The sequence below is a fragment of the Pristis pectinata genome, chromosome 12 (genome assembly GCF_009764475.1).
Source record: "Pristis pectinata isolate sPriPec2 chromosome 12, sPriPec2.1.pri, whole genome shotgun sequence".
Taxonomy (NCBI): Eukaryota; Metazoa; Chordata; class Chondrichthyes; order Rhinopristiformes; family Pristidae; genus Pristis; species Pristis pectinata.
Window position 1 is genome coordinate 216,878 of NC_067416.1, and position 25,331 is coordinate 242,208.

Genomic DNA, 25,331 nt, shown 5'->3' on the forward strand with positions numbered 1-25,331 from the left:
AAGATTTTAAGGAGTATTGTAAAGAAAGGAAAAAATAGAGAGTTTTCGTGAAGTCCATAGAGCTCAGGGTGCTGAAAGCATGTATGCCAAAAGTGGAGAGAAGGAAACAGAAGATGGTATTTCCTAGCCCATGTTTCCTTCAGTTAAAATACCAACTCAGAATCAAAGAATCTTACAGGACACATATCATTGCTGGTTCTTCAAAACAGCAGTGGAGTTTAGTCTTTCCCTCCTGCATTTTATCTGTAACTCTTCGTGTATTTGAATACCATGGCATCTCTGCTCATTTATATTGCTCCTGCTCTCTTTTAAAAATATTTATGAAATTAGCTTCTGCCATCGTTTCACATAGAGACTGCCAGGTCCTGGCAAGTCTTATTGAAAACATCTCCATTGTGGATCTCTTGCCAATGATTTTGGGTCAGTGATCTCATGTCACTGCCTGTTGTCCAGAGTTCTTTGTCTTTGCTCAGAAAATCCATCCCTAACCACTATTTGAGATCACATCTTAATTTCTCTATTCCAAGAATAACAGTCCTAATACTTCCATCCTCTCCTTTTAACTGAAGCCCCTCATCTCTGGTCACATGATGGTAAACTTCCTCTGAGGCCTTCAGAAACTTGTCCAGAATTGTCCACAAAATTCCAAAATGACCTAATCAGTCACTTATAAATTTCTGACGTGATCTTTTCTTATTTTTATATTTAATTCTATTTATAAACCAAGTAACCCAGATGCAATTCAACCATCTTATCAGCTTGCTGTGCCACCTTTTAGGAATTGTGGACCTGAACATCAAGATGTATGCTTCAAAAACCAAACTGCTGAAGGAACTCATCAGATTAAGTAGCATCTGTGGAGGGAGAACCTGATGCAGGTCTCAACCCGAAACCTTGACCATCCCTTTCTCTTCAGAGATCCTGTTTGACCCGCTGAGTTCCTCCAGCAGTTTGCTTTTTGCTCCAGTTTCCAGCGTCTGTGGCCTCATGTCTCCAAGATGTCTGCTTATCTGCGCTGTTACAAATCATGCAACTTACAGTCTTTCTGAAATGCATCGCATCATACTTCTCACAAGAACAATGCCTAAAATGCTTCTGCCCATTTCACCCTGTTGTCCAAGTCATTACAAACCATTTAACTATCCCATCACTCAGTACTACTTCGGCAAGTTGTACACTACATGAAAACTTAATGTTTCCCCCTGCATCCAAATCTGCCTCCTTTATAAAACTGCACAATATGTTCCAACACATTCTTCAACTTACTACAATTTCCATATTGTTGTACCCTAAGTGCATGCGATGGGGTGGGATACTGTCACGGCACCTCACCACCTCTCTGATTGATGCTGACACCACCACCCTACACCACTTTTTCCTTCCATGCATTTCCTATATAAATTGTGATAAGGTAGTTCAGTTTCCAATCCAATCTATGTTCTGCTCCTATCGCTGTATGACAATCCCATACAGCTGCTGTTCCCTATAGCTTACAACATTCTGGCGTTTGAGCACATGCACTCAAAACTCACCTTTGTCTGATTTGCCAAACCCTAACGCATCATTGTCTGACCTGGATAAGTAGAGTATTTTTCATAGAATCAGAGACAATTGGAAAGACAAAAGGATGGCATCCCCCTAGTATATCTATGCTAGTCAAAAAAGAGCAACCCAACCTTCCAACAATAGGACTGTAGCTCTGCATATCATGTAGCATTGTCATGGACAGGGATAGGAGCAAAGAGGGCGGGAAGATATTTAATTGGGGATAGGCGAATTATGAGGCTATAAGGTGAGAACTTGAGAGTGTTGGGATGACATTTTTGAAGGGAAATGTACTATGGAGATGTGGTCAATGTTCAGGGATCTATTGCAGTATGTTAGGGATAAATTTGTCCCGGTGAGGCAGAGAAGGAATGGCAGGGTGAAGGAACCATGGGTGACAAGAGAGGTGGAACATCTAGTTAGGAAAGAGGCGGCAGCATACATAAGGTGTAAGCAGCAAGGATCAGATAGGGCACGTGAGGAATATAGAGTAGCAAGGAAGGAGCTTAAGAAGGGGCTGAGGAGAGCAAGAAGGGGACATGAGAAGGCTTTGGCAAGTAGGGTTAAGGAGAATCCCAAGGCTTTTTTCCTGTACGTGAAGAGCAGAAGGATGGCCAGAGTAAAGGTAGGTCTGATTAAAGGCAAAGGTGGGAAAATGTGCCTGGAAGCTGTGGAAATGGAAGAGGTTCTCAATGAACACTTCTGAGGGGCCTTGATGACACTGAAGACAGTGTTGGTAAGGGTAATGTTCTAGAGCATGTAGCTATCAAGAGAGAGGATGTGTTGGAGCTATTAGAAAATATTAGGACAGATAAGTCCCCAGGGCCTGACGGAATATTCCCCAGGCTGCTGCATGAGATGAGCGAGGAGACTGCTGAACCGTTAGCTAGGATCTTCGAGTCCTCGTTGTCCACGGGAATGGTACCGGAGGATTGGAGGGTGGCAAATGTTGTCCCTGTATTCAAAAAAGGTAGTAGGGATGGTCCAGGGAATTACAGACCAGTGAGCCTTACGTCTGTGGTGGGTAAGCTGTTAGAAAAGATTCTAAGAGATAGGATCTGTGAGCATTTAGAGAAACATGGACTAATTAGGGACAGCCAGCATGGCTTTGTGAAGGGAAGATCTTGCCTCACAAGCCTGATAGGGTTCTTTGAGGAGGTGACCAGGAAGATTGATGAGGGTAGTGCAGTGGATGTGGTCTACATGGACTTTAGTAAGGCGTTTGACAAGGTTCCACGTGGTAGGCTTATTCAGAAGGTCAGAGGTCAAGGGATCCAGTGGGGCTTGGCCGTGTGGATTCAAAATTGGCTTGCCTGTAGAAGGGTTGTGGTGGAGGGAGTGCATTCAGATTGGAGGGCTGTGACTAGTGGTGTCCCACAGGGATTGGTTCTGGGACCTCTACCTTTTGTGATATTTATTAATGACTTAGATGAGGGGGTGGAAGGGTGGGTTACCAAGTTTGCAGACGACACAAAGATCGGTGGTGTTGTGGATTGTGTGGAGGGCTGTGGAAGCTTACAGAGGGACATTGATAGGATGCAGAGCTGGGCTGAGAAGTGGCAGATGGAGTTCAGTCCCGAGAAGTGTGAGGTGGTACACTTTGGAAGGACTACAAGGTGGAGTACAAGGTTAATGGCAGGATTTTGGGCAGTGTGGAAGAGCAGAGGGATCTGGGGGTTCATATCCCCAGATCACTGAAAGTTGCCTCACAGGTGGATAGGGTAGTTAAGAAAGTTTACAGGATGTTAGCTTTCATAAGTCGTGGGATCGAGTTTAAGAGCCACGAAGTAATGATGCAGCTTTACAAACTCTGGTTAGGCCACACTTAGAGTACTGTGTCCAACTCTGTTCAGCTCATTATAGGAAGGATGTGGAGGCGTTGGAGAGGGTGCAGAGGAGATTTACCAGGATGCTGCCTGGATTAGAGAGTATGGATTATGAGGAGAGACTAAAGGAGCTAGGGCTTTACTCATTGGAGAGAAGGAGGATGGGGGGAGACATGATAGGTATACAAAATATTAAGAGGAATAGATAGAGTGGGCAGCCAGCGCCTCTTTCCCAGGGCACCAATGCTCAATACAAGAGGGCATGGCTTTAAGGGAAGTTCAAGGGAGATGTCAAAGGGAGGTTTTTCACCCAGAGAGTGGTTGGTGCATGGAATGTACTGCCTGGGGTGGTGGTGGAGGCTGATACATTGGGCAAGTTCAAGAGATTGTTAGATAAGCATATGGAGGAATTTAAAATAGAGGGATGTGTGTGAGGAAGGGGTTAGACAGTCTTAGGAGCGGTTTGAAGGTCAGCACAACAATGGTGGGCCGAAGGGCCTGTATTGTGCTGTATTGTTCTCTGGTTAACAGCTCCAACACATCTTCCCTCTTGATATCTACATGCTCCAGAACATTAACCTTACCAACACTGTCCTCAGCATCATCAAGACCCCTCTCCTTGGTGAATACTGAAGAGAAGTATTCACTGAGGACCTCACCTGCTTCCACAGCTTCCAGGCACATCTTCCCACCTTTGTCTCTAATCCCGTCATCCTTCTGCTATTCACATAAATGAAAAATGCCTTGGGGTTTTCCTTAACCCTACTCATCAAGGCCCTTCCATGTCCCCTTCTTGCTCTCCTCAGCCCCTTTTTAAAAGCTCTTTGTACGACCCTATTTATCTGCGATGCCACTTTCATGGAATTATTGATCTCTATTCCCAGATCCCTATGTTCTACCACACACCTCAGTGCCCTACCATTCACAGTATAAGTCTTACTCTGGTTTGTCCTCGCAAAGTGCTTCACCTCACATTTGTCCGCATTAAATTCCATCTGCCATTTTTCAGCCCATTTTCCCAGCTCCAGATCAATTTGCAAGCTTTGATAGCCTTCCTTGTTGTCCACTATGCCCCCAGTCTTGGTGTCATCTGCAAATTTGCTGATCCAGTTTACCACATTATCATCTAAATCATTAATATAGATGATAAACAACAATGGACCCAGCACCGATCCCTGTGGCACACCACTAGTCACAGGCCAATCAGAGAGATAAACGTACTACAACTCTCTGGCTTCTCCCACTGAGCCAACGTTGAATCCAATTGACTACTTCATCCTGAATGCCAAGCAACTTAACGTCCTGGAGCAGCCTCCTATGCGGGATTTTGTCAAAGGCCTTGCTAAAGTCCACGTAGACGACGTCCACTGCCTTCCCTTCATCAACATTCCTGGTAACCTCCTTGAAAAACTCCATTAGATTGGTTAGACGTGACCTGCCATGCACAAAGCCATGCTGACTATCCTAATCAGGCCCTGTCTATCCAAATAGTTATATATCCTGTCCCTCAGAATACCTTCCAATAATTTACTCACAACTGACATCAGGCTCACTGGCCTATTCTTAGAGCCTTTCTTAAACAATGGAACAACATTAACTATCCTCCAGTCCTCTGGCACCTCACCCATGGCTGAGGACATTTTAAGTATCTCTGCCAGAGCTTCTGCAATTTCTGCACTAGTCTCCCACAAGGTCTGAGGGGACACCTTGTCAGGCCCTGGGGATTTAGCCACCCAAATATGCCTCCTCTTCCATAATCCAGATACAGTCCATGACCTCACTATTTTTCCTCAGTTCTATAGACTGTGTCTGTCTCTCTAATAAAACACAGATGCAAAAAAATCCATTTAAAATCTCTTTTGGCTCCACGCATAAATGACCACGCTGATCTTCAAGAGTACCAGTTTTGTCCTTTGCTACCCTTTTGCTCTTAATAAAGCTATAGAAACCCTTTGGATTCTCTTTCACCCTGTCTGCCAGAGCAACCTTGTGTCCTCTTTTAGCCCTCCTGATTTCTCCCTCAAGTGTTCTCTTGCATTTCTTATACTCAGCACCTTATTTGATCTTAACCGCCTGTACCTGATATGCACCTCTTTTTTTCTTTACCAGGGCTTCAATATCTCTCAATAACCAAGGTTCCCTACACCTGTTAGCCTTGCTTTTTATCCTAACAGGAATGTACAGATTCTGTACTTTCAATATTTCACTCTTGAATGCCTCATACTTACCAAGCATCTCTTGCCGGAAAACAACCTATCCCAATCCACACCTGCCAGATCCCTCCTGATGCCATCAAAATTGCCCTTCCTCCAGTTTAGGAATTTTAACCCTAGGACCAGTCATATCCTTCTCCATAATTATCTTGAAATTAATGGAATTATGATCACGAGATCCAAAGTGTTCCCCTACACTCACTTCCGTCACCTGCCCTGTCTCATTCCCTAACAGGAGATCCAGTATCACACTCTCTCCAGTTGGGACCTCAATGTATTTATTAAGGAAACTTTCCTAAACACATCTGACAAACTCGATCCCTTCCAGTCTTTTTACAGTATGGGAGTCAATATGTGGAAAGTTAAAATCACCTACTATCGCAACTTTATATTTCCTGCAACTGTTGGCTATATCTCTACAAATTTGCTCCTCTAAAACCCACTGACTACTGGGAGGTCTATAATATAGTCCCACTAGTGTGATCATCCTTTTTGATTCTTCAGTTCCACCCAAATTGCCTTGGTAGTTGAGCCCTCCAGTATGTCCTCTGAGCACAGCTGTGACATTTTCCCTGATGAGTAATGCCACCATGTTGTCTCGAAATTAAGTTCTCACTTCTGTCCGCTGTGAAGTAACACAGTGCCACGAGGTTGCTTCGATAAAACGCGTTTATTAGCAGTGCACCACTAAGGAGAGGTCTCTTCAGCACTCGTTAAGAGTCGCTTCCCGAGTTCTCCCCGTACAAAGGAGCAGACAGAAATTTATACAGATATTGTCATGCACACTTAATGCGTGCGGCACCGCGAGTTTCGGTCAGGCCACAGGTCCTGAGACAGACATCACACCTATTGTCCAGCATAATTGAGTTATAATCAAGAAATTCAAAGACAGGTCTCACCCCTCATTGTTTTGGACAAGCTTCCACCTAGTTGTTTATTGCACTCAGTACTCCTACTGTCTAGCATAACGGGACCGACCGGACAAAGTAATTAACACCTTATCCATTGAGTCAGCAGCTTGTGAGATATTTTTTTCTATCAGCTATAGGTATGGTTACAGTTTTTAACGCTTTACTTCCTCAACCCCTCCCCTTTTAATACCTCCCCCTCTATCATGTCTAAAACAACAGAAACCCAAAACATTGAGCTGCCAGTCCTGCCCCTCCTGCAACCAAGTCTCACTAATGGCTACAACATCAAAATTCCACATATGGATCCACATTCTAAGTTCATCTGCCTTACTTAAAATACTCCTTGCACTGAAACTCAGAACATTAGTCCACCATGCTCAACCTTTTGGTTTCCATCTTTGCTTGTAGTCTTAACATCTGCTTTCCCCACAGCCCCTCCACTTGCTGCCCTGCCGCTCTGGATCCCACTCCCCACAACTCTAGTTTAAACCGCCCCCTAGCAGCACTAGCAAACCTTCCCACAAGGATAATGGTCCACCTCCAGTTCAGGTGCAAACCATCCCGTTTGTACAGGTCCCACCTGCCTTGGAAGAGAGCCCAGTGATCTAAAAATCTGAAGCCCTCCCTCCTGCACCATCTGTTTAGCCTTGTGTTAAACTGAACTATTTTCTTATTTCTTGCCTAACATGTGGCAAGGATAGCAATCCTGAGATCACCAGCCTGAAGGGCCCAACTTTTAACTTAGCACCTAACTCCATGAATTCACTTTGCAGGACATTGTCACTTTTCCTGCCGATGTCATTAGTACCAACGTGGACCACGACCTCTGGCTTCTCATCCTCTCCCTTAAGAATGCTATGGACTCAATCTGAGACACCTCTGACCCTGGCATCTGGGAGGCAACACATACCATCCAATAGTCTTGTTCTCATCCACAGAATCTGCTCCCCTAACCAATGAATCCCCTATCACTACCACTTAGCTCTTCTCCCTCCCCTTCCCTTCTGAGCCACAGAGCCAAACTCAGTGCACAAGACCTGACTGCTGCGACTTTCCCCTGGTAGGTTGTCCCCATAACAGTATCTCAAACAATATACTTGTTATTGAGTGGAACAGCCACAGGGGGACCATGCACTGACTTCCTATTCCCTTACTCTCTCCTGACAGTCACCCAGCTACCTGCCTCCTGCAACTTAAGTGTGACTGCTTCCCTGCAACTCCCTCAGTCTCCCAAATGATCCAAAGGTCATCCAGCTCCAGTTCCAGTTCCCTAACTTGGTCCGTAAGGAGCTGCAGCCAGATGCACTTCTCACAAATGTAGTCATCAGGGACACTCGAGGTCTCCTTGAATTCCCACATCATGCAAGAGGAGCACACCATTGCACTTGGTGTCATTCCCACTGCTCTACCTGTGCAATAATAAAGAAAGAGAACTTAACAGAACTTCACCTTAGCCTCCATCTCTTCACACCACAGCCTCAGCTGCCCACTCTGCTCTGCCACTCTGCTTTACCCTACCTGTCTTTTATTGGCTGAGTTGCCACACACTGAGCCAATCAGAAAGAACATTTAAAAAGAGCTGCTGGCTCCTCCCCTCTGCTGCTCTGGCTGCTGGAACTGCAAGAAAACAAGTCCCCACTAAAAAAACAGCTTTTAAAAAAGCTGCTGACTCCTCCCTCTGGCTGCTGGAACTGCAAAAAAAGAGTCTCCTGAATTTCTCCTGTATCATTTCTTTGATGAGATTAATGACTTCCAGTTGCTCAATGTCATTAGAATCTTATTTCCCTTCTGTTTCTGCTACAGGAATGTGACTTCTGCATCGAAAACAACCAATGCTTTCCCAATCTTCGGGTTCTACACCAATATTGTAAGCCCGCTTTTAAAAAATCTAATACCATCCTTGACCTCTTTAGTCAGCCAGGAATGGATCACTTTCTCGTGGAGTTTTTATTGCTCAATGGAATGCAAATTTGCAAGAATTAGAGTTGAGAATTAGAATAATCATAGAATCATAGAACAGTACAGCAAATACAGGCCCTTCGGCCCACAATGTTGTGCCGACCTTTAAACCTCACCTAAGACTATCTAACCCCTTCCTCCCATGTATCCCTCTATTTTAAATTTCTCCATATGCTTATCTAGCAATCTCTTGAATTTGACCAATGTACCTGCCTCCACCACCGCTCCAGGCAGCGCATTCCATGCACCAACCACTCTCTGGGTAAAAAACCTCCCTCTGATATCTCCCTTGAACTTCCCACCCATTACTTTAAAGACATGCTCTCTTGTATTGAGCATTGGTGCCCTGGAAGAGAGGCGCTAGCTGTCTGCTTTATCTATTCCTCCTAATATTTTGTACACCTCTGTCATGACTCCCCTCATCCTCCTTCTCTCCAAAGAGTAAAGCCTTAGCTCCCTCAGTCTCTCCTCATAATGCATACTCTCCAAACCAGGCAGCACCCTGATAAATCTCCTCTGCACCCTCTCCAACACCTCCATATCCTTCCTATAATGAGGTGACCGGAACTGGACACAGTACTCTAAGTGTGGTCTAACCACAGTTTTGTAGAGCTGCATCATTACCTCGCGGCTCTTAAACTCGATCCCATGACTTATGAAAGCTAACATCCCATAAGCTTTCTTAACTACCCTATCCACCTGTGAGGCAACTTTCAGAGATCTGTGGATATGAACCCCCAGATCCCTTTGCTCCTCCACACTGCCCAAAATCCTGCCATTAACCTTGTACTCCGCCTTGGAGTTTGTCCTTCCAAAGTGTACCACCTCACACTTCTCCGGATTGAACTCCATCTGCCACTTCTCAGCCCAGCTCTGCATCCTATCAATGTCCCACTGCAATCTTCGACAATCCTCCACACTATCCACAACACCACCAACCTTTGTGTCTTCTGCAAACATGCCAACCCACCCTTCTAACCCCTCATCCAAGTCATTAATAAAAATCACGAAAAGCAGAGGTCCCAGATCCGATCCTTGTGGGACACTGCTAAACCATAGAACCATAGAACAATACAGGCCCTTTGGCCCAACATGTTGTGCCGACCTTCAAACCACGCCTCAGACTATCTAACCGCTCCCTCCCACATATCCCTCTATTTTAAATTCCTCCAGATGCTAGTCACAGTCCTCCAATCTGAATGCACTCCCTCCACCACAACCTGCTGCTTTCTACAGGCAAGCCAATTCTGAATCCACACAGCCAAGCTTCCCTGGGTCCCATGCCCTCTGACCTTCTGAAGAAGCCTACCATGTGGAACCTTATCAAATGCCTTACTAAAATCTATGTAGACCACATCTACTGTGCTACCTTCATCAATCTGCCTGGTCACCTCCTCAAAGAACACTATCAGGGTTGTGAGACATAATCTGCCCTTCACAAAGCCATGCTGGCTGTCCCTGATCAGACCATGATTCTCTAAATGCCCATAGATCCTCTCTCTGAGAATCCTTTCCAATAGCTTGTCCACCACAGACGTAAGGCTCACTGGTCTATAATTCCCTGGACTATCCCTACTATCTTTTTTGAATAAGGGGACAACATTTGCCACCCTCCAATCCTCAGGTATCATTCCCGTGGACAACGAGGACTCGAAGATCCTAACCAATGATTCAGCAATCTCCTCCCTCGCCTCACGGAGCAGCCTGGGGAATATTTCGTCAGGCCCCGGGGACTTATCTGTCCTAATATTTTCTAACAGCTCCAACACATCCTCCCTCTTGAAATCAAGATGCTCTAGAACATTAACCTTACCAACACTGTCCTCAGCATCATCAAGGCCCCTCTCCTTGGTAAATACTGAAGAGAAGTATTCATTGAGGACCTCACCCACTTCCACAGCTTCCAGGCACATCTTCCCACCTTTGTCTCTAATCGGTCCTACCTTTACTCTCATCATCCTTCACATAAGTGAAAAAAGCCTTGGGATTTTCCCTAACCCTACTCGCCTAGGCCTTTTCATGTCCCCTTCTTGCTCTCCTCAGCCCCTTAAGTTCCTTGCTTGCTACCCTATATTCCTCAAGAGACTTATCTGATCCTTGCTTCCTAAACCTTATGTATGCTGAATTCTTCCTCCTACCTAGTCGTTCCACCTCTCTTGTCACCCATGGTTCCTTCACCCTGCCATTCTTTCTCTGCCTCACTGGGACAAATTTATCCCTAACATCCTGCAAGAGAGTTATACAGTATAGAAACAGCCCATCATGTCCATGCCAACCATCAAGTATCCATCACACTAATCCAGTTTACCAAGATAACTTTGGATGCAATTTGCTAACTTTACTTGGATCCCATGGCCTGTTATCTTTTAGACCAGTCTTCCATACGGGATCTTCTCAAAGGACTTGCTGAAGTCCATGTAGGGCAAATCAACCACACCGCCCTCATCGATTTATTTAGTTCATTCAAAACAGTCAGAAAGGATCTCCTGTGAACGAAGCTGTGCTAATTATCCCCAATCGCAGGTCAATCCCTGAGTTTCCAACGAGAGATTAATCCTGTCCCTCTGGCACCTCTCCTGTATTCTGAATGCCTGCTATTGTTGAACTGTTAGCAGACCTCTTAACCTAATTCCTCCAGAGACCTTAGCCAATTGTCCCCTTATAACAACTTAGGTTTAGAGAAGCTTCAGTCTAGTTTCTGATTAATCTATGTCTTTCTCCAATTGTACATAAAATTCTTATCACATTGTGGTCCTTATTCCTAGAGGATTTGTTACATTGAACTTACCAGTTAACTCTGTTTCATGGTAAGCCTAAAACAGCCTTTTAGTTTCGCAATATACTGTCCTGAATGCATTTTATGAACTCAATCTTCAAATACTTTTGCCAAGATGACTTGCCTAATCCTAATCCATAAGGTACCCCATGCAAGACTTATTGAGAAAGTAAGGAGGCATGGGATCCAAGGCGACATTGCAGTGTGGATCCAGAACTGGCCGGCCCACAGAAGGCAAAGAGTAGTTGTTGAAGGGTCGTATTCTGCATGGAGGTCGGTGACCTGTGGTGTACCTCAGGGATCTGTTCTGGGACCCTTACTCTTTGTGATTTTTATAAACGACCTGGATGAGGAAGTGGAGGGGTGGGTTAGTAAGTTTGCAGATGACACGAAGGTTGGAGGTGTTGTGGATAGTTTGGAGGGCTGTCAGAGGTTACAGCGGGACACAGATAGGATGCAAAGTTGGGCTGAGAAGTGGCAGATGCAGTTCAACCCAGATAAGTGTGAAGTGGTTCATTTTGGTAGGTCAAATATGATGGCAGAATATAGTATTAATGGTAGGACTCTTGGCAGTGTGGAGGATCAGAGGGATCTTGGGGTCCGAGTCCATAGGACGCTCAAAGCGGCTGCGCAGGTTGACTCTGTGGTTAAGAAGGCATATGGTGTATTGTCCTTCATCAATCGGGGAATTGAATTTAGGAGCCGAGAGATATTGTTGCAGCTATATAGGTCCCTAGTCAGACCCCACTTGGGGAGTATTGTGCTCAGTTCTGGTCACCTCACTACAGGAAGGATGTGGAAGCCATAGAAAGGGTGCAGAGGAGATTTACAAGGATGCTGCCTGGAATGCGGAGCATGCCTTATGAAAGCAGGTTGAGGGAACTTTTCTCCTTGGAGCGACGGAGGATGAAGGGGGAACTGATAGAGGTATATAAGATGATGAGAGGCATTGATCGGGTAGATAGTCAGAGGCTTTTCCCCAGGGCTGAAATGGTGGCCAAAACAGGACATTGCTGTAAAGTGCTGGGGAGTAGGTATAGAGGAGGTGTCAGGGGTAAGTTTTTTACTCAGAGAGCAGTGAGTGCGTGGAACGGGCTACCGGCAACAGTGGTGGAAGCAAATACAATAGGGTCTTTTAAGAGCCTTTTGGATAGGTGCATGGAGCTGAGAAAAATAGAGGGCTATGGGTAAGCCCAGTAATTTCTAAGGTAGGGACATGTTCGGCATAGCTTTGTGGGCCGAAGGGCCTGAATTGTGCTGTAGGTTTTCTATGCTTTCTAAAATTAACGTCTCCCACAATTACAGCATAATCTTTGCTGCAAATGTTTCCTCTTTCTTGATTAATTCTCTTTCCAATTGTGTTTGTGCCATTAGATAATTCTGTGCACTGGTCCCCCCAGTTCTTATTGAGCCTTGTTATCACTTACGCATACTGATAATGAATCTATTTCTATTCCCTCAGCCAAGATTATTTCTCACTATTGCTTCATTATCATTATTTAATATCATGGCAATCACTGAGCTCAACCCTCCACAGCTTTTCTGCATTGCTTTTCCTTTCTAAACATCATGTACCTTGGAATATTTAATTCCCAACTTTGTTTACCATGGAACTACATCTCCATAACAGTTATTAGGTCAAACTGGTTTGAACCTTAGAACCATAGAACAATACAGCACAATACAGGGCCTTCGGCCCACCATGTTGTGCCGACCTTTAAACCATGCCTTAGGCTATCTAACCCCTTCCTCCCACATATCCCTCTATTTTAAATTCCTCCATATACTTATCTAACAATCTCTTGAACTTGACCAACGTAACAGCCTCCACCACCACCCCAGGCAGTGCATTCCATGCACCAACCACTCTCTGGGTGAAAAATCTCCCTTGAACTTCCCACCCATTACCTTAAAGCCATGCCCTCTTGTATTGAGCATTGGTACCCTGGGAAAGAGGCGCTGGCTGTTCTTATGCCATTAGTTCATCAATTTTGTTGATATTTTATGCATTTGATGGGCTAATTTTCACTTTTCACCATTTTTTATATAACTTCATTTACAAAGGCACTCTCACCATTAAAGTCTCTAGCCTGGAAATTAGATTAGCAAAAAAGCAAAAGCACCTTTTTTTAAATCTGTAAATCATGCAAAATCATTTTGTGCATATTTTGAAGCGATGGCACCCATCTCCTGTTGAAGAGTTGCCTATCAGGAAATTAGGGTCAGAGTAGGCACTTCATATCGCCTTAAGGGAGGCTTCATTTCCCCTTCATAATTTGTGCACTCGATGACATCATCAATGTGCAATGCACAAGTTTTATTTACTGACAGGATCTGGATCAAAAGATTGCGACCTGCAACATTGATTATTATCTCAAAGTTAAACAAGTACATCACACAGGAAGTCAGGAACCATAAGTGAATTAAAGAATCCCCATGAGGATACTGTTTTTACTGTTACTAATTTCTCAGAACTGATATAATTTACTGCCTTTTGCAGACAAACAACACTCATAAAGCTTACAGTACCTGTTAACTAGATGACATTGTCTATAGCCCCAGTGAGCATTTTGAAGCAGCCTGATTGTAGCACTGGCCATGATCAAGCTATGACCGAGCAAAGTGCACTGCTTACTTTCTCTCCGCCCAATTTACCTGCCTCATTTTCCCCTAATGTTCCTCTTACCAACCCCCAACACAACAATTTCCTCCCTCCCAACTTGTTGTCTGCCCTTTCTTACCCCCACCCGATCTCCCTCAAGTGAGGTCCCAGATGCCTGGAGGACAGCAAATATGGTACCTTTAATCAAGAAGGTCAGCAGGGAAAAGCCAGGTAATTACAGCCAGTGAGTCTAACATCAGTAGTAGGGACCTTACTGGAAAAAAAATCTGAGCAACAGGATTAATCTACACTTGGAGAGGTAATGGCTGATCAGTTATTGGTACAGATGAGTACATTTTGGTCGGCATGAACAAGGGCCTGTTTGGTGCTGAATGACTGTATGACTACAAGGATGAAGTTATACAATGTGAAATTAAGGAGCTAGGTCACAGAGTGAAAAGTACATCCTCTACGGTTATAATATCTGGATTACTTTCAGTGCCATGTGCCAGAGAGTGCAGGAGTAGGTGAATAGGTCAGATAAATGTATGACTGAAGGGAAGATGTAGGAGGGAGAGCATGAGATTTCTGGATCATCAGGATTGCTTTTACAGTAGCACCTAAACCACATTGGGCCCAACATTCCTGTGGAGAAGTTTGCCAGTGCTGTTAGGAGGGGTTAAACTAACTTGGAAGGACAATGTGACACAGAGTATATATATGGTTGGGAGGGAGGTGCATTCAATACGCCAGTCTAGGAGGCAGAATGGACTTGGGCATAATAAGGCATATAGGAAGAATGCAAGGTTAAGTTGCTTCTATTTTTATACAGGGGTCTGACTTGTAAGGAATGTGAACATAGTGATATTCAGTATATGGGAATATAATATTGTTGCTACCACAGTCTCATAGAATTATATGGCATGGAAACAGGCCCTTTGGCTCCACTCGTCCATGCCGGCATTTGGCTCACATCAATCTAAACCCTTCCTATCCATGTACCTGTCCATATGTCTTTTAAAAGTTGTAATTGTACACCTCTACCACTTCCTCTGCCAACTTGTCCATATACCCACCAACCTCGGTGTGAAAAACTTACCCCTCAATTTCCCTTTAAATCTTTAACCTCTCACCTTAAACCTACACCCTCTGGTTTTAGACTCCCCTACTTGGGGAGAAACACTGTGACCATCTACCCAATCTATGCCCCTCATGATTTTATAAACCTCTATAATGTCACCCCTCAGTCTCCTTTGCTCCAGGGAAAACAGTCTCAGCCTATCCAGTCTCTCCTTATAACTGAAGCTCTCCATCAACATCTTGCACAGCTGTAACCCCAACTCTTGTACACAATGCCTCAGCCAGAATACTTGATACTTTGGTGCCCCAAGTAGCCAAACACACTCCTCATCCTTAAAGCAGCATTTTGGAATGGCTGCAAACAGCAACAGCACGCTTACCCTCTCCAGCTCTTGTTGTCCTGATATCCAGGTCATCTCGGGTTCCATTTTGTGACTCTAGGTAAGTAGCTGGCACCCAGCCTTGCTCCTCTGTTGTACTCACAAACCACCAGCCTGAAATAGAAAGAGTAAAATTTGTTAGTGAAGTGCAATAGTGGGTTTATGGTATTTTCATACATGGTTCACCTAAAAATTATCCTGCCAAATTTCAGCTGTGTCAATGCAGAGCTAATTTAGCTGTTGTTTATGGGTCAACCGGTGATCACCTTCCAAATCAGTACAATATCTTCCTTTTACCTCAGCCGTGGGTTCCCCTCCACTTTAGTTACCAGGGTCCTCAACCGCATTTATTTTATTTACTACTGTTCGGTCTTCTCCCGTTCAGTCAAGATATGGTTCGTCTTGTCCTTGCCTTTCATCCCACCAACCTTCACATTCAACAACAAAGCTCCAGAATTTTCAATACCTCAAATGAGATCCCACCATCAGATAAATCTTCCCTCTTCCCCCCCTTTTCAGCATTCTGAATAGACTGTTATCCAAATGTGTTGGTTCACTCTTCCATCGCCACCAATAGCTCCTCCCCTTCACCTGTCCAACCTTTCCTTACCTCCTATCCTCCCACCATCTGAGCTGTCAAACTTACTTTCAAGGTGAAGCAGCAATTCACTTAATTGGAAGAAGTGTGAGTTAAATGTACTTGCTGTGGAGTTCACAGAAGCATAGAATATATACATACAATACAGAAGTCCATTTACCTTGCCACCTGCACTGGTTAAAAAGGAGATACCTCGCCTCATCCCTCCTTACAGCACTAGGTCCATATCCTGCAGGTTATGGTCCTTTATGAACCATCCAGGTATTTTTTAAACATAGTCTTTATGGAGTTGGTTTTGCCATCAAGAATGAACTAGTTTGGTATTTTGGTGACACAACTAATCAGTTATATGAATGCCTCATGATCATCTGATCAACTTTATCACAGCACTGACATGCTATTGCCATAAGCATGTAAGCCCTAACCCTGGAAGCAATGAATACGGTTAAACAGAAATTCTATTCCAACCTTGAGCCATTCCCGACCCAAGTTACACTGATCCTCCTTGGCAACTTCCTCCTGGAGCTAATAAATTGTGAACACATTCTTAGTCTGGTAGTGCCATCACAACCCAAAGGAGGCTAGACTGTTTGGGTCTTTATTCCTTGGAGTAGAAGAATTAGGGGTGACCTTATTCAGACATATAAGGTCCTAAGGGGGCTTTATAGGATAGATGTTGAGACTTTTTCACCAGTGGGAAAGTCATGAACAAGGAGACATAGTGACAAAATAAGGAGCTGGTCATTTAAAACTGAGGTGCATAGAAATTTCTTCTCTCAGAGTATAGTGAATCTTGAGGGTAGTGGAGCCAGGTCATTAAATATATTTAAAGTGGAGATAGATAAATATTTGAAAGATCATAGAATTGAGTGCAATGGAGAATTGGCGCAGAAGAGGAATTGAGGCCTGCAAAGGTCAGTCATGATCATATTGAATGGTGGGGCAGACTTGAGGGGCCTGGTGGCCTACTCATGCTCCTATCTTCTTGTGCTCTTGAGAGAAAACAGGTGGCCTTGACAAAACTAGCAACCACGATAAGCAAGGATTTACCAGTGTTGTCAAGGCCATTAACAGCCCTAACTATTAAGGATCCGCCTTGTTGACAGCGAAATACTTATAAAGGTGCTACTAGAATGCTTATAAAGGTGCTACTAGAAGAAGCATTTTGAAGAACTGTCAATGACTCCACTCCACAGCTTGCTATTTGCTACAACTTCAGTGGTATCTCACAAAGGCCTTTTAAATTCCTAGTGAACTACCAAAACATGCCACTTCTGGCATGAGGCCATGACCTCATTACCCTCCGGGAAAAAGAAAGAATTCCAGCTGGTCTCAAAGGTACACGAATGGGACCATCTTTAAGAAAGAAGAAAGTCCAATTATATTACTTGCAGAAGAGTCTCACTTTGGTCTGTCACAGAGGAAGTCATCACAGGTAGCCTCTGCAACTGTCCTGTCCCAATGACCAACACTTCCTCCCAGAGACACACAATGCAGATTCTGCTTATCATATCATATGGAGTTATGCAGCACAGAAACAGGCCCTTTGGCCCAATCTGTCCATGCCGACTCAGTTGCCTATCTGAGCTAGTCTCATTTACCTGTGTTTGGCCGATATCCCTCTAAACCTTTTCTATACATTTACCTGTCTAAGTGCCTTCTATATGTTATAATTGTACCAGCCTCTACAACTTCCTCTGGCAGCTCATTCCACATACCCATCACCCTCTCTTAGTTCATCCATCTGTTACCCACACACTTCACCCAACAGATTTCCTCCTTCTTCTGGTTCTATCTGCCCTTCATCTCTCCCCTAATGGTTCCCATTATCACTACTTATCAAATTCCAGCACTTTACCTGCTTATAACCCAGCAGCTGTCTCCACCTTCATCCTGTCCTCCCCTCACCTGACTCTATTTGCCTCTTTGTTTTTTTTTGTCTGTTTCCATCTATCACCACCTGTCTCTGTCTCCCAACTCCATCCCTCCCATCCTGTACTTGGCTCCATCTGTCCATCATCCTTCACCCCTCCTCAGTCCATCAATCACCTAATGGCCCGTCTCACCCCTCCTCCTCTCCCCTTTATACTGGTTATCTTCCCTCTCTACTCTCAGTCACGATGTAGGGTTTTGACCCAAAACGTCGACAATTCTTCCCCCCCCCCCACCAAAAAGATGCTGATCCACCAGCTGTTCCTCCAGCCGTTTGTGTTTTGCTCCAGATTCCAGCATCTGCAGTCTCTTGTATCCTCTAATCTTTCAACTAGCCTCATTATGGCATTCTGTGTCCAACAGCAAATTTAACAATTCAGTTAATCAGGTTTGCCAACATTTTATATTCAGTCTTCCAGCATTCAGATATTTTTGGGAAATTTTAGACACTTATTTATCAATACCAACAGTTCATCGTTCCTCCTGACTGACCTTCTGTTCGCTTATTTGGCCTATTACCACTTGTTTGCCACTTAACCTCTCTTGCCTCCTACTCCAACATCTTTTCTTTTGTCCTATCATTCCCCTCTCTGCATTGTAAAATCTCTTTTGCCTCTAACTTATCCCAGTTCTGGTGAAATTCCATCTACCTGAAGTGTTAACTCTGTTATTATCTCCATTCAATACAGTACTGTGTATTCCCAGCATTTTTTGATTTTATCTCATAGAACATCAGCTGATATTTTTATATTTATAATATGTACACAAAAGGCAGCAGCTACAACTGAATGCAAAAAACACGATGTATTTCAAGTAGGGAAAGAGGCAATAAATATAAACTAAAAGGGGCACAAGAACAGAGATATCAAAGTATGCATAAAGTGAACATAGAAGCATGGAAAAACTACAGCACAATTCAGGCCCTTCAGCCCACAAAGCTGTCCCTACCCTAGAAATTACGAGGCTTACCCATAGCCCTCTATTTTTCTCAGCTCCATGTACCTGTCCAACAGTCCCTTAAAAGACCCTATCGTATCCACCTCCACCACCGTTGCCGGCAGCCTATTCCACGCACTCGCCACTCTCTGAGTAAAAACCTTACCCCTGATATCTCCTCTATACCTACTCTCCAGCATCTTAAACCTATGTCCTCTTGTGGCCACCATTTCAGCCCTGGGGAAAAGCCTCTGACTATCTACCCGATCAAAGCCTCTCATCATCTTATATACCTCTATCAGGTCCCCCCTCATCCTCCGTCGCTCCAAGGAGAAAAGGCCGTGTTCACTCAACCTGCTTTCATAAGGCATGCTCCGCATTCCAGGCAGCATCCTTGTAAATCTCCTCTGCACCCTTTCTATGGCTTCCACATCCTTCCTGTAGTGAGGCGACCAGAACTGAGCTCAGTACTCCAAGTGGGGTCTGACCAGGGACCTATATAGCTGCAACATTACCTCTCGGCTCCTAAATTCAATTCCCCGATTGATGAAGGACAATACACCATATGCCTTCTTAACCACAGAGTCAACCTGCGCAGCCGCTTTGAGCGTCCTATGGACTCGGACCCCAAGATCCCTCTGATCCTCCACACTGCCAAGAGTCCTACCATTAATACTATATTCTGCCATCATATTTGACCTACCAAAATGAACCACTTCACACCTATCTGGGTTGAACTGCATCTGCCACTTCTCAGCCCAACTTTGCATCCTATCTATGTCCCTCTGTAACCTCTGACAGCTATCCACCAACCATGTGTCATCCGCAAACTTACTAACCCACCCCTCCACTTCCTCATCCAGGTCGTTTATAAAAATCACAAAGAGTAAGGGTCCCAGTACAGATCTCTGAGGTACACCACTGGTCACCGACCCCCACGCAGAATACGACCCTTCAACAACCACTCTTTGCCTTCTGTGGGCCAGCCAGTTCTGGATCCACAGTGCAATGTCCCCTTGGATCCCATGCCTCCTTACTTTCTCAATAAAGCTTGCATGGGGTACCTTATCAAACGCCTTGCTGAAATCCATATACACTACATCTACTGCTTTTAAGAAAGCAAAATGGCTACAATACTTTTCCTCCTTTCTCTCAAATCTTTCTATTAATTACTTGAGAAAGAACACAAAAGCAAAAAAATTGTGCTGGACATTTACAGATTACTGATAAGGCTCCACGGCCTTTCGTGGGGTGTGGAGATTTACTAGAACTGCAGCAGGAAGTTAGTTAGTTGGAAAGACAGAGATGCTGGGATTGAGCTCCTTGGACACAGACAATAATAATATCATTCAGCAGAGTCAGCATGGATTTATGAAAGGGAAATTATGTTTGATTAATCTATTGGAGGTATTAGCATTGATAAGATATTTATTTATTAGTCATATGTACATTGAAACACGCAGTGAAATGCGTCTTTTTGCATTACTGAGAATGTGCTTGGGGCAGCCCGCAAACGTCGCCACTCTTCCAGTGCCAACATAGCATACCCACAACTCCTAACCCGTACATCTTTAGAATGTGGGAGGAAACCGGAGAACGCGGAGGCAATCCACACAGACATGGGGAGAACGTACAAACTCTTACAACAGGATATTGATAGAGTGCAGACCTGGGTTGAGAAGTGGCAGATGGAGTTCAACCTGGAAAAGTGATACACTTCGGGAGATCGAATTTGAAGACAAAATACAAAGTTAATGGCAGGACTCTTAGCAGTGTGGAGGAACAGAGGGAGCTTGGGGCCCACGTCCATAAGATCCCTCAAGGCTGTTGCGCAGGTCAGTACGGTTGTTAAGAAGGCATGTGGTGTGTTGGCCTTCATTCGGTGGGGTACTGAGTTCAAGAGCCATGATGTAACGTTGCAGTTCTATAGAACTCTGGTTAGACCACACTTGGAGTATTGTGTTCAGTTCTGGTCACCTCATTATAGGAAGGGATGTGGAAGCTTCAGAGATGGTGCAGAGGAGATTTACAAGGATGCTGTCTGGATTGGAGAGCATGTCTTATGAGGAGAGGCTGAGTGAGCTAGGGCTTTTCCCTTTAGAGAGAAGGAGGATGAGAGGTGGCTTAATAGAGGTGTACAAGATAATAAGAGGCATAGATCGAGTGGACAGTCAGAGACTTTTTCCCAGGGTAAAAATGGCTAACATGAGGGGGCATAATTTTACGGTGATTGGAGGAAGGTTATAAGGGAGATTGTTAGTTGAAGTTCAAGAGATTGTTAGATAAGCATATGGAGAAATTTAAGATAGAGGGATATGTGGGACGATGGGGTTAGATAGTCTTAGGTGTGGTTTGAAGGTCAGCACAACATGGTGGGCCGAAGGGCCTGTATTGTGCTGTATTGTTCTATGGTTCTATGGAGATGTCAAAGGTAAGTTTTTTTTACACAGAGAGTGGTGGATGCATGGAACGCACTGCTGGCAGAAGTTGTGGGGGCAGATACATTAGGGACATGTAAGAGACTCATAGATAGCCACATGAATGATAGAAAAATGGAGGGCTATGTGGGAGGGAAGGATTAGATAGATCTTAGAGCAGAATAAAATGTCGGCACAACATCGTGGGCCAAAGGGCCTGTACTGTGCTGTAATGTTCTATGTTCCTTACAGACAGTGGTTGGAATTGAACCCGGGTCGCTGGTGCTGTAAGAACGTTACGCTAACCACTAGACTATCTGGCATTGTGCATAAAGAGAGATGGTGTATTTGAACTTTCAGTCATCTTTCAATTAGGGGAACACGAGGTTGGTGAACAAGAGGAACTAGGGTTAATATACCACAGAGGTTAAGAGAAAAAAAAACTGAGTAGAAATGAATGTTCTTCTCAGTTGTGGGCTGTGACGAGTGGTAAAGTAGGGCATGGGTCAGCTGTTTCCAAATGACGAAGGATTGGACGTCCTTGGACATAAGGGAGTGAAAGGTAAGAGGCAGGTAGAGCGCATAATTAAGAAGGCCAGTGCTATTTTAGTATTTTATTGCAAGAGGGTTTGAGGAGAAGCGTCAGTATAGAACATAGAACAGTATAGCAGAGGAACAGGCCCTTTGGCCCATGATGTGCTGAAATAATTAAATTAGAAATCAAACGCCCAACTAAACTAATCCCTTCTGCTGTACAATGTCCATATCCCTCCATTTCCTGCACAGTCATGTGGAATATGTCTAACCACAATTCTTTAGGGCACTGAGACCATATTTACATAAAATCAGATAAGCTTGCCATAGAGGGAGTGCAGAAAATACTCACCAGATAGGTTCTTGGGATTAGTCTGCCATCTGAGGAGAGCTTGATTAGGTGGGCCCTCTGTCTTCTATAGTTCAGAGAGTGACCTCATTGAAAATATACAAAATACTTAAGTGTGCTCTACAGGGTTTAAATGGAAAGGCTAATGGGTCAAGAAGAGGAGAGTCATCTCTCAAAGTTATGTCTCTTGTGAGATGTGGGAGTTCTGGGAGACCTCCAGTCTCCTTAATAACTACATCTGCATGAGGTGCATCCATCTGCAATTCCTTACAGACTGTGTTAGGGAACTGGAGCTGCAGCTGGATGACCTTCGGCTCCTAAAGGAGAATGAGGAGTTCATAGAAAAGAGCTACAGGGAGGCAATCACTCCTCAGCTGCAAGAGGCAAGTAGCTGGGTGACTGTCATAAGGAAGGAGAATATGAAGGTAGTGCAGAGTACCCCTGTGGCCATTCCCCTCAATAACAGACATACCGCTTTGGATACTGTTGTGGGGGACAACCTACCAGAGGAAAGCCGCAGTGCCCAGATCTCTCGCACTGAGCCTGGTCGTGTGGCAAAGAAAGGAAGGGGGGAGAAGAGGAGAATGGCAGTGATAGGAGATTCCATAGTAAGTGGGGCAGACAGGAGATTCTGTGGACATGAAAGAGACTCCCGGATGGTATGTTGCCTACCGGGTGCCAGGGTCAGGGACGTCTCAGATTGAGTCCACAGCATTCTGAAGGGGGAGGGTGAACAGACAGAGGTTGTGGTACATATTGGTACCAATGACATAGGTAGGAAAAGAGATGAGTTCCTGAAGAGGAAACATAGGGAGCTAGGTAGGAAGCTGAAAAGCAGGTAGTAATCTCTGGACTGCTGCCTGTGCCACACACCAGTGAGGGTGAGAATAGTATGATTTGGCAGATGAATGCATGGCTGAGGAGTTGATGCAGGGGCAGCTTTTTCAGATTTGTTGATCATTGGGATCTTTTCTGGGGAAGGTACGACCTGTACAAAAGGGATGGGTTACACCTGAAGTTGGGGGGGTGGGGGGGGGGGGGTGGAGAACCAATATTCTTGTGGGCAGGTTTGCTATAGCTGTTACGGAGGGTTTGAACTAGTTTGGCAGGGGGATGGGAACCCGAGTGATAGGCCAGAGGTTGGTGAATTTATTGTACAAGTAGATGCAGTGTGCAGGGAAACTATGAGGAAGGATAGGCATTTGAAAGGGCAAAATTGCAGTCAGTTGGATGGGCTGAGGTGTGTCTACTTTAATGCAAGAAATATCAGGAACCATAGAACAATACGGCCAGCACAATACAGTCCCTTCGGCCCACCATGTTGTGCCGCCCTTCAAGGGTGATGAACTTAGGGCACGGGTAAAAACATGGAACTATGATGTGGTGGCCATAACAGAGACTTGGTTGTCACAAGGGCAGGAATGGTGCTGGATATTCCGGGGTTTAGATGTTTCAAAAGGGACAGGGACAGAGGTAAACAAGGTGGAGGAGTGGTTTGCTTGTCAGGGGAAGGATGTGGAAGCTTTTAGAGATGGTGCAGAGGAGATTTACCAGGATGCTGCCTGGATTGGAGAGCATGTCTTATGAGGATAGGTGGAGTGAGCTGGGACTTTTCTCTTTGGAGAGAAGGAGGATGAAAGATGACTTGATAGAAGTGTATAAGATGACGAGACATAGATTGAGTGGACAGTCAGAAACTTTTTCCCCGGGGTGAAAATGGCTAACACGAAGGATTAAAATTTTAAGGTGATTGGAGGAAGGTATAAGGGGGATATCAGAGATAAGTTATTTTACACAGAAAGTGGTGGGTGCGTGGAACGCACTGCCGGCACAGGTTGTAGAGGCAGATAGATTAGGGACATTTAAGAGACTCTTAGATAGCCACATGAATGACAGAAAAATGGACGGCTATGTGGGAGGGAAGGGTTCGATAGATCTTAGTGCAGGATAAAATGTCAGCACAGCATCGTGGGCCAAAGGCCCTGCACTGTACTGTACTGTAATGTTCTATGTTCTAATGAATAGGTCATTTAGGACTGAAACGAGGAGTAGTTTCTTCATTCAGTGGGTGGTGAATCTTTGGAATTCTCTAGCTCAGAGGGATAGGATGGACATTTGGATAGGCAAGGTCTAATTCGGGATAGTCAGCACAGCCTTCTGTGTGGAAATTGTATCTGACAAATCTCAGAGTTTTTCGAAGAGGTAACCAAGAGGATAGATGAGGGTGGGGCAGTGGAAGTTGTCTATAGACTTCAGCAAGGCCTTTGACAAGGTTCTGCATGGTAGGCTCGTGTGGAAGGTTAGATTGGAGGGGATCCAGGGAAAGATACCCAAATGGATTCATAATTGGTGCAATGGTAGGAAGTAGAGAGTGATGGTCGAAGGTTGTTTCTCAGATGAGAGGACTGTGACTAGTGGTGTGCCACAGGGATCACTGCTGGGACCATAAGATTGTATTCTAGACTCTACTTTTAATTGAAACATCCTCTCTATGTCCATTCTATTCTGGCCTTTCAGTATCTGGTAGGTTTCAATGAGATCTCCCCTCATCCTTCTGATCTCCGTCGACTCCAGGCCCATTGACATCAAATGTTCCTCACTGGTTAAGCCTTTCATTCCTGGGATCATTCTTGTGAATCTTCTCTGGACCCTTTCCAAGGTTAGCACATCTTTCCTTAGATACCGGGCCCAAAATGGCTCACAATATTCCAACTGCGATTCTGACCAATGCCTTGTAAAGCCTCAGCAGTACGTCCTTGCTTTTATGTTCCAGTCCTCTCAAAATGAATGATAACATTGCATTTGCCTTCTTTACCACCAACTCAACCTGCTAGTTATCCTGAAGGGAATCCTGAAGGGAAGGTAGCATAGCAGTTAGCGCGATGCTATTATAGCGCCAGCAATCGGGGTTCAATTCCCGTCGCTGTCTGTAAGGAGTTTGTACGTTCTCCCGTGTCTGCATGGGTTTCCTCCAGGTGCTCCGGTTTCCTCCCACATTCTAAAGACGTACGGGTAGGTTAATTTGGGGTTTAAAATGGGTGGTGTGGACTCATTGGGCCGAAAGGGCCTGTTACCACGCTGTAAATAAAATTTAATTAATTTAATTTAATATGATCTAGGACTCCCAAGTCCCTTTGCACCTCCAATTTCTGAATTCTCTTCCCATTTAGAAATAGCCTACACCTTTATTCTTCATACCAAAGTGTATAACCCCATACTTCCCTATGCTGTATTCCATCTGCCACTTCTTTGCCTACTCTCCCAACCTGTCCA

General features: G+C 44.6%; 1 protein-coding gene across 4 annotated transcripts in view; it reads right to left on the reverse strand.

Moving 5' to 3' along the window:
• Positions 1–25,331, reverse strand: part of sh3pxd2aa (SH3 and PX domains 2Aa) — a 434,682-nt gene that overhangs the window by 91,647 nt on the left and 317,704 nt on the right. For all 4 annotated transcript variants that reach the window (XM_052027259.1, XM_052027258.1, XM_052027260.1 and 1 more), the window contains one exon: positions 15,293–15,406. In XM_052027259.1, the coding sequence (XP_051883219.1) occupies positions 15,293–15,406 (114 nt within the window). The remainder of the gene's footprint in view (positions 1–15,292; positions 15,407–25,331) is intronic.